Source organism: Psittacula echo, assembly GCF_963264785.1.
Source record: "Psittacula echo genome assembly, chromosome: 4".
Classification (NCBI taxonomy): Eukaryota; Metazoa; Chordata; class Aves; order Psittaciformes; family Psittacidae; genus Psittacula; species Psittacula echo.
Genome location: NC_137738.1, coordinates 69,440,334 through 69,450,839, shown reverse-complemented (window position 1 = coordinate 69,450,839; position 10,506 = coordinate 69,440,334). Strand labels below are relative to the sequence as shown.

At 42.0% G+C, this 10,506-nt stretch overlaps 1 protein-coding gene across 1 annotated transcript in view; it reads right to left on the bottom strand.

Annotated features, from left to right (window-relative positions):
- Window positions 1-8,860: 8,860 nt before the first annotated feature.
- The window catches only part of BACH2 (BTB domain and CNC homolog 2), a gene marked incomplete at its 3' end in the record, with an annotated part of 184,155 nt that continues 182,509 nt past the window's right edge, over window positions 8,861-10,506 (bottom strand). Inside the window, exon 8 of the mRNA XM_080614910.1 lies at window positions 8,861-9,340. Coding sequence (XP_080471036.1) covers window positions 8,861-9,340 — 480 coding nt within the window. The remainder of the gene's footprint in view (window positions 9,341-10,506) is intronic.

The following is a 10,506-nucleotide window of genomic DNA, read 5'->3' as shown; positions in this document are numbered from 1 at the left end:
ACCAGGTTATCTGTTGCTATGTTTCCTTCTCCTGCCACTACAATACTCAATTCATAATACAGTTTCAGAAAGCAACCACTTTATTCCTCCATTTTGTACCAATCCCAGCCATACCAAACCCTGATTGCTGGTGTTCAGGTAGCTCACGCCACAACTCAAGATTTTTCTCACGTAGACTGAGCCAGATGTGGTCAGTGTGTGCTGCCACTGCAGAAACAGCCTTGTGTCTTTGGGAGAACGTTTTGGGATGTACAACTTGTTGTGCATGGTAGTAATGTTCATATCAGAAGCCAGCCTGATCCATAGACCTTCAAGGTAGTGGAAGACCCAAAGCAATTACAAGAAAGGGTTAGTTTGATTTGAAGGTAACCTGGAGGGCAGCGTGGCCTCTATCTCCCCAAGCTTCAGCAGCCAGTGAATAAAAGATGGAAGAAACACTCATGGAATCTGAAGGGACAGAGAATTTGAGAGAGATGAAAAACAAACTGAAGAGTATGCTGCTGCTCACCTGCCTGTGCTAATGCAGCCCTCAAGCTCTGATGGACACTTTCCGTGCTAATGTGGCCTCCTCGTAGCTAATACTCTCTGCTTCAAAATTGAAACAGTAAAATGGGGCAATTTATTTTAATTGCAAAATATCTGTGCTTTTCTGCTTGGTGTTCAAGAAGATCTGCAAGCTATCACTTCAGGGTCATGGAAATCTTACTCTCTTCGCTGTCTCATTAGCTCATATAGAGGAACTGAAAGACAAGCAAAGCCCAAAAGACCTCATCTTCAGTTTGCTAAGACAGACTAGCTCTGGAGGGTTGGATTTCTGGGTTGTATGTGGCCCAAGAAAGCAATCTTTCCACTTGTGTATCTGGAAAACAAAGCACCTTCCTCTGACTGTCCCTGACCTTGTTCCTGACCACATGCTTTTGGCTGCTTTTATTTGTCAAGCTTATCATAGCTTGCATTTGCCATCACCTCAACAGCAAGTGATGCTTGGAACAAGCTCGTTCGCTATGCCAGTTTCCCCAAGCATAAAAATCCTCTTTGCCTTGGCAACTTTAAAGCAAGGCTAGCAGAAAGCAGGAAAAACAGTCAAGCATAAAGATTGCATGAGATTACAGCGTTTTTGTTCTGGTGCACATGATTTACATTTATATCCTGCCTCACTGCAAACTCACTGACAGTTTGCGTGTGCATTTGTTTAGTATTTTAAGGCAAAAAAAAAAGGGAAATACTTCAGATGGTGGCCATTAAGCATCAGCAACAACTGATCAGGGATGGAGAAACAGCTTTGCTGAAGTATATTCTCTACTGCCAGGCTATGTGTAGTTGTGGCGGATGCTACATCTTCTGACAGATTTGAGGGGGTGGGAAGCTTTCTTCATATACGCTCAACAGGAAGATTCAGAAAACCGGGTAACTCTGGGAAGTTACATGTTTCAGTTTTGGAACTGAAAAATCGCAGGCAACTTTCACTGCTGCAGATGGAGGAGCTCACAATTCACATCCCAAAGGATGGTGGCCCAGGGCGCGCCATCTAGGGTTTCCCGTCTGGTGATAAAGAAGCGTAAGGACCTCCCTCTAGAGGTTGCCTCCTCCCTGTTCCCCACAGCAGCACCTCAGCAAGTGTGTTGGCCAGGGTAGGACAAGTGGTCATGCCATTCCCCCCTTCCTAGCTCTCCTCCTGCCAGGCTGTTGAGCAGCCTCTTAGGTAGCATCCAACCCAAGGAGTGAGGTGGCTGCCATGTGTTTGGGAGTCCCATGGAGCAAACATCCCCTGCTAGAGCCCACAGCCTGCTTGTGGTAATAGCTCCTAAGGCTATTACAATTTCTTCCTTCTTTTCTGCATCTTCTGCAGTATAACTGATGCCAACGGTCCATAGCCCAAGTTCTTCCTTCAGAGAGCAACTCTACAGTATTTGGGTTACACTCAGAGATTTTCAGCTATATTTTGCTTCTACAGAAACCTCTCAATTTCTCTCAGGTTTTCTGTAAAGGGGAAACACACCCCAACCTCTCCTCTTGCCTCCTGACATCTGCAGAGGCACTTTAGAAGACCAAAAAAAAAGACTTAGCTGAATTGCCTTAAGTCAAGCACTAGGGGAGTGGGTACAAATACAGCTTCTTTGATCTTCCAAAACAACTTGTTTCATCTTTGCAATGAAATACCCTCGGCTGTTCCTGCAGCAGATTAAAGATAACTGAGTCCCTGGATCAAAGGTGAATAGTGAGTTAGCAATGGGACCACGTGAGTGGAGACCTCTTCATCAGTCCAGAGATTCACTGAGCAGTATCAGCCGCATCCAACCTACCCTCCCAAATCTCATCTCCAACCCATGCGTTAACTGAGGACTGCAACATCAATTTCAGAGTCAAGAACAGTCGATTTACAATACATAATGATATGTCTTTATTTCATCAACAGAAATGGTGTCTAGACAAAATTCAGTTAACACTAGCAATTCAAATGAATGAAAAGGGTTGGGTGGTTTTTTTTCATTTTTGTTTTTTTTGCACAATACTGTATTTACAATGAGTAAATGACATTTTAAATTCATTAGTTCATAGCAATGCTTTCTTCCAAAAAGGTAAAAATTCTTAGTAACAGAGAGTAAGCATCAACAGCCACCTCATTTATTTATACAATAAAAATCACAAGAAACCACAGTCACCTAGAAAAAAAATAAAGACAAGCTTAAGAACTAGTACAATAAAATGATGCATTGAATTAAGTTACATTAATCGCATAGAATTTGTGTAAAAAGTATGTAGAAAAAACACCTGATGTAACCTGTTACAGTCATTGACCAGTTATGAGAGGTACAGAGGGTTATACAGGTAGATATGTGTGAAAACTGTCCATACTGTTTGACCTGGGGAGGAAGAGAAGAGGGGTTGCACCCCCTTGCATACACTGATAAAACCCTGTTTTGAATATGGCCTCTGAAGTTTGTAAGGCATATATAAGAGGTGCACTTGTAACCAACTGGTTCTGGAACAAACTCTTAGGGCATCCCCACCCTTGAAATCAAAGGTGATGCTTGGAACTATGAGTAAACCACCACGCATTGAATATCACCAAAGTGTTTAGTATCATTCCTGCTGGTCTGAGGGATCCAGATAGCTTCAGGCAGAGCACAGGCAGTAGCGAGAACAGGACTGAAACCATGCACGTTTCTCTCAGGTACATCACAAAAGCAGGGTAATGCAGGCCTGGGCTGGGGATCCCAGCCCCAGCCCCTCACGTGGGGTAGCTGCTCCCTCCTCTCCCCACGTTCCGAGGGTGGGCCCCTCTGGTCTCAGAGACAAGCCCAGCCGGACACCGCAGTCCCTGCCCGGCTCCCTCCAAACGGAGGCGTCGCTTGGGTTCGTAGCCTGGGCCCATCTCTGCTTCTAAGCAATCAATGAAATCAAACACTGCCAGTTGCCATTTCTATTTTAGGATGCTAGTTTCTTTCTGCATGCCCTTAATTAGGCAAAAGGGACAACAGTGGCACTGCATGAACCACGCAGTGACTTTCGCCTACGGAAAGGGCTCTGCCCACAGTCACTAAAATTCATACAAGAACAGGAGTCATCTAACAGGCTTTTTAGCAGTCGTTTGGTTGGGGTAATGACCTTATAAAAAGGCATTTTTAGCATTCCTTCCTGCCAAAAAGCGATCTTCTTTGCAAAAATGGCAACGTTATCTGCCTAATACCGTAAAATGCATATCAATATTTGACTTCGATATAAATAACACCTATCTTGGTGGAGTGTAGGAAAATACTGTACACTTAGTCTTTGCAAGTAATGCCATTAAAATTTTGAGAGAAAAGGGAATAATTATTCTACAGACCACCAACAATAGATCTTTTAAATATACACACAGTATTTGAACATATGCATATACACATATATTGTATTCTACAGCATCAGATCTGATGCCTGAGTCATGAAATACTCCGGGGAGTATTATAAATATACATACATGTATTCTAAACAGGAAAATACACAAACACACACTGACTAGAATTACAGATGTATGTATACATACATACACATATTATATATATGATGTAAAATTAACTTGGGCTGTGTTGGCAGAGACAAAACTGAAAGGAAGTCAAAATCTGTTGAGAAATTTTCTAGCAGGAAAGAGAGCATAAGCTCTTTATGTTAATAGTTTTAGTTTCACCTCACTTCTGATAAAAATAAACCGCTCCATACTTAGCAGATCCCCTCCTTATGCAAAGCCATCAGCTCCACTGCTCATATTGAGCTAAACCTTCTTTCTCTAGGCAGCCCTAAAATAGAGAGAGACTTTTAAAGTGCTGCAGCCATGGGCTACAACATTCACCCGGAGGCACCTCCAGATGCATCTCAGACCAGAAAAAATAAGGTGAAAGCAGTGCTCTTTGTTGCAATGGTAGAGGACATGAAGTGGAGCAAAACGTGAGCTTCTGGAAACCTGGTGAACATTCACTTTGTCTCACTGCAAAATTCCCTACAGTCTCTATTCCGCAAACCCACCACTCTCTCTCTCCTCAACACCACAGCAGTGGATTACAAGACAGAAGTGAGGATGTGGTGTTGATTCTGGGATTGCAATGCTTCGCCGTGCTTTCTCCTAGTGGATCAGATTCAATTTTATTACAGGATTATAGCGATTCCAGCATGCAGATTTGTTTTATTTATTAGGTAAAGTTACATGTTAAAAAATCTAACTCTATATCTAGGCATTTTAACATCTACTTAAGCGCTCTTTAAAATACAGACTTGACAAAGTGTTGGACTCCAGATTAACAACCACACTATCAGCATTAATAATTTCTCTGGCAGCAGTTAATCCATTTAGCAAAGTTATGTATCTAGTTCCCACTCCTTTTTAAAGAGAAGTAGCAGTTAGCATACTAATCACTGTGGCTTGCCTTTGCAGCACATTTTACTTCCTTGGGAAAAAAAAAACCATAATACAAGGATTAGATCCAAAAATATAGTGCATCTTAAAAGCAGCATATACCCTTAGAAAGACATTTAATAAATTACTTGTACAATATATAAAATAATAGTTTTATACTGCAGCATCAAACTCTGACGCCTGAGTCATCACGTTAGGAAGTCTGTGATATAAATACCGGGATCTCCTGATAACACAGCCAACATTTTTGCTTTTGTTTTGCTTGTTTTCTTTTTTTTTTTTAGATTTTTTTCCTTTTTTTCCCCGCTACCTTTTTGTTCCAGAATCAGCTTGCAATGAGCTTTAATTGTGTTCAAGGCACCCCCAGAGAACGCAGAGAAACAAACACATTATATAGTGTAGTACTCACCTGACAAAGCATAACAAGCCTAAATGAAATGAGGTTTCCTGGCAATACAAGTATAGCAATGGCAAAGGAAAAGGAGGACTAGATACAGACTGGACAAAGTTTCAAGGACTCATACACCCATGAAAGTGGTGCAGTTCCCTCGGGGAGATGGGGTCTCACCATGCCATTCCCAAGCAATGCCCAACAGGACTGATGCTGTCTGACAAAAGCAAAGAGATTCTTACTTAAGATCATGGTGATCACCACTGGCCAAAGTCTTTACAATCGATAAATACTACAGTCAGTTGGGTTTGTTTTCTTTCCAATAGTATTCTTGTCACCAGTTGTTTTGACCCCATGAGACAAGAAGGGTTGGGTATGTGAACTGGCGTCCAAGTCTGAAACTAATTCTCCCAACGTCTTCCTTTAACATTAGCCCAGTAACTGCTTAAAGAGCCGCGTGGTTTAGAATAGCAAAACAACCTCAAAACAAAATAGAAACAAAAACCAACCACCACCACCACCACCAAAAAAACCCCACTGAAAAACCATGATACATGTAAATATAGGAAGCAATGACACAAAACCAGCCACTTCTAATGGGAAAGAATGAAATCAAACATCCAGAAAAGCTCATGGGAGAGGGAAAGAGAGAGAGACGAGAGAAAGGTTGAGGAAGAGACACTTATTTGAGCAGTGGTTTTAAATATCAGTTCCCAAGGTAGAGGAAATCAAGAGACCCAGCACCAGTACAAAGCCAGGTCAAACCTAAGAGCTGCAGCGCAATGGGTTGTGTGGATGGGTTTTTTAAACCGTTGGAATGAGGTCAAGAGTACCAGTTGCACATGAGTTGTTAGTAGAGTAAATCTTCATGTCAGGAAGCAAGTTAAAACTCAGTTTTATACTCATAAAACATTCTATCTATTCATATATATAGGAGGTCACTTAAAAATAAAAAAGGCAACAGAAAAAACATCTTTAAAATACTGTGTCAGTTGACCCTTCCCTCCCACCCGCCCCCAGACCCCCCCCGCCCCCCCCCAAGTAGCTATGACTCTATAATGTGATTCACATTTAGTTTTAAGTTCTAGCTTTCACCATGGTCTCATAGAAACAAAACTTCTCTGCGAAGCACAGAACTGCTTTGCAACGTCAACGAATTCAAAGGAAAAATCAAATCCTGCCCGCACCACCAAGAAGCTTCTCAGTCAGTTACCTGCAAAAGATGGCTGGGAGGGGGTTCAGATATTTTTAGGTTAAGCTCTTTTAAAAAGAAAGGACGACTCCTCCTCCTTTTTCAACTGTGTGAACTAGGAGTTTATGGCATTTGTATATTTTTGAACATTTAAAGGTAAGGATTTTGTACAGTAATGATTAATACTTAAACATAAATATTTTCCTACATTATATACTAGTTTTCCTTTGTACATGCGGGGAAAAAATGTATTTTCAACAAACATGGCACATGCTATATGCACTTCCTCCTCGGTAGCTTGGCTACAATAGTTTGGGTGAAGAGGATAAAAGCAAGACTTTGTGTCGAGTGGGCGACGGTCCATGAGCACAGTCTGAAGATGGAAGAAATGGAGAGAGGGAGCTGATTCCTCCTCCAAGGTCAAGATGCTGATCTACTCAGTGCCTCAAAAAACCACCAGCGCACACCTCTAGTGTAAACGTTAGCACAGAAGACCACATTATCCTTTAGTGCTTCTGAGAAGCTGCTTCCCCACACTTGTTTTGTTTTTAATAGGTGTGAACACTGGTCATTTTTTTTCAGCAAGAACAAACAATATCAGCCAGTAAAGCACATGACAGTTGTTGTCGATAAAGCCACGCAACCTGGCACACGTAAGGCAAAGAATCACAAATTAAAAACTCAGTACACTTAGAATAATGAGAATAATTATTAAAAAAGCATTAGGAAGATGTTTCTCTGTCTACACTGTACATACAGATGTTATGCTTGGAAAGCTGCTGTCTCATACAGTCATAACATGAGTCAACATTGCTTAAGATACAAATCCAATACAGTTACAACTAAGCCAATTCACTGAGTAGTCTCCTTCAAGACAGCACTCTTAGCTGCGGTTTGCGCTGAGGGCAATGCTGAAGGACGAGAGGATCCTGAAACACAAGAGTTTGATGGGCAAGTGACCAAATCAGGTGTTGGCAGATGTATGTTTTGCTCTTGGAGGAGACAGTGCTAACTTGACTTCTGAAAGGAAACCAAAGTCAACAACTAAGGGTCTGGTCCTGCAACTACGCCTACCCAGGCAGGATTACTGACTTCACCAGACCCACCTCTGCAGCTCGGGTCTGGTGAGCAAAACAGGTAACATCTGAGGACAGCTGAGGTGAGGCTCTGGGGACTAGCCGGAGCAGCAGTTGCTTCCATGAGTAAAGGATGTAGAGCGGGGCTGGAGAAAAAGCCCCCTCCAAGTGTATTGATGTGATCTCTTTTTGCTTTACTTCGTGGAACGTATGATGAACTGATCCAGTTGTCAAATACTTTTTTCTCTAAAGAGTGAAATATACCTTCCCCTATAAGATTCCAAAAGCATCATTAACAGCACTTAAACTTGGTTTGTGAAACAGAAAGAAGTCTGAATATAAAAATAATTCAAGCAGATTCTCTTTACAAATTGTATAGTGAATTCAGTATTTGGCAAGACTGTTTTGACTACATAATGAGCTCCTGAGTGTTTGTCTATTAGCTAAAACTTTCCTATTTTCTTTAAGCCATAAAGCAAAGAAAACCATATACTCAAGTTATACTGAAGTCACGACTTCATTTATGAAAAGAGGTTTGACCAGAAACTCAGTGCAAGTGGCAAAGTTGACCATTACTGTACAGTATCTGCAAGAAAATAAAATAACTCCACATTGCTCAAGTGGCACGAAATGGCTGTGCCAAAAAAACTGTCTATAATAAAATCTCAAATAAGTTTCCAACATTAAAATTTTATAAATAAGTACAAATCGAATGATATTGCTGAACTGTGAACTGAGGAAAAAATTATCGTGTAACAAGTTACCAAACTAGTTCTAGCATCGAAGACAAAAAGGAATGTTGGAACTTGTTTATACAATAGAAACGAAAGCTTCCAGTTTGTAGGATGAGAAAAATTGAGGCATGCAGGGACTTTTGCATATGGATATATATATTTTATATATATTATATATAATATGTACAGTTTAGCTATAAAACTTTGATGTGTAAAGAAGCTGTCTTCAATGAAAAATTGAACATTCAGAGGAAATTCCTGAGTTAGGGTTTTGTGACATGGGCCACTGAGAAAAAAGCTGCGGTTGGGTCCTCAGAGGTGTTATGTCCATCCCTGTTAAGATTGAAATCAACATACTAAGACAGTGTTGCCACTGCTTCGTTCCCTGCCTGAGCAAGGGATAGCACCATTGTGAAGAGAACTCCTGCTTGTAGAGAGGAGGGAATACTTAAAAACAGTATTGCTGCTAAGACCACTGTAGTGTGCACCAAATACGTTCTTCTAGACAACAAATGAACACTGCCACTGGCTGACTGAAGAACACCTGACCAGGTGTAACGTTAAGGTTACAAGTCACTAGGTGTAATCTTTCCTAGGTTGTTCATCTGTTGTACATTTATCAGTCATTTCCTGACAGAAGTCTACTGTGACCGTCTGGCTGCTCTGCTCTGCTGGAAGCTCTCTCTCGGGGTAAGTACCTGTGTCGGCTCCATCCAACCCCCCGCTGGCAGAACAATTCTCCGAGATGTTGTTGGGCAGCCAGGGTGCTCCCAGTTGCACCGAGCTTTGCTCCGAGCAGCACTGCATGCTTTCCCCAATGCACTGGGAGGTCACCAGGCTCTGCTCCACGCCAGCTGGGGAGGGGCTGATGGTGGTTGCTGGCTGTAGATCCATGGGTCTGAGAACGGGGCAGTATCGGTGGAGAGCTTGGATCTGTTCTGGGCTCTGCATATCTCTACACACTTCTTGGGACAGACATGAGAAGTTGTCTAACAATTCTCCCATGCTTGCTTTCAGTTGGTTCCTTTCTGAGAGCAATTTCTCCTTCTCACACACCTGAAAAAGAAAGAACGTATCTTAGGTTGAGGAAGGACCATCCACCAGCTGCACACTCTAGGCATGTATGCAGCAGTACCCCGGAAGAACACCAACACGTCACAGTTGGTTTGATGGGTAAAGGAAAAGTCACAAAGACATCAGGTATTTGACCACCATGAGGTCTGTGTGGATTACAGCTTCAGAAACATCTGGAGTTAAACATTTGACTTGGAAGAGGATGGAGTTACAAGTTATTCCCAAGAGGTTGTTAGCTCCCTCTGTAGACTAAGGATGCTTGGATGATACAAAAAAACACTCCAAAAGAAACATTTTGATGAAGAAAAGCCATTACCCATCTAAACAGCAAGAAAGCAGGGCTTAGTTCTTGAAGTTAGGATATGTTGCCAGGTCAGTGGTGAGTGCTCACCTCCCTGTACTCAGGAAGCAGATTGGGAGATTTAAGCCCAGAGCCAGACCCAGCCTGGAGTTACACCTCTAAAAACTGGTGTTGACTCAGTGCAGACTGATTGGGATGGTCCTGCTGCATGACTTGCTGTCCCAGGAAGATGGGTATATAGCTCAAAGGAGTAGATGAGATTTTGTAGAATACCAGAGCTATTTCCAGAGCTGAGCTGGCCCCCAAAGCAGCGCAGTTGTGTACCTCACCTAGTAACACCGCTAAACCCAAGCTGCCTCAGCATCTGAGGTGTGAAAACTCCACAACTCAGATCATCCAACTATGGGTGGCTGTTGACAGCTGATAGTATTGCCCTGGGTCTGAAGCCTGCACTAGAAGCACACAGCTGTGCGAATGAGAAAGAGAGCAGTGCACATGAAAAGAACCAACTGCTAAAATATTGATAAATCTATCAAGAAAGCAAAAAATTATAAAAAAATAAACAGATGCTCAAGTACATCTTGAGATAATGAATTATGGAAGAGAATATGCTGTGAGTTCGCAGGGAAAAAAGGAAATGTAAGTGGGTAGATGGATAAGAGGGAAAGCAGGCAAAAAAAATACCTATCAAGCTCAGAGGATACGACCATTACATTCACTGTCTGCTGTGTTAACAAGATGGGTGACTTACAGGAATTAAGTAAAGGGGGAGAAAGAGGTCTTTCATAAAAAAGACCCCACTGAGTGAAAACCCTTTAAACTCCAGTACCACTACACAATTCAGGAG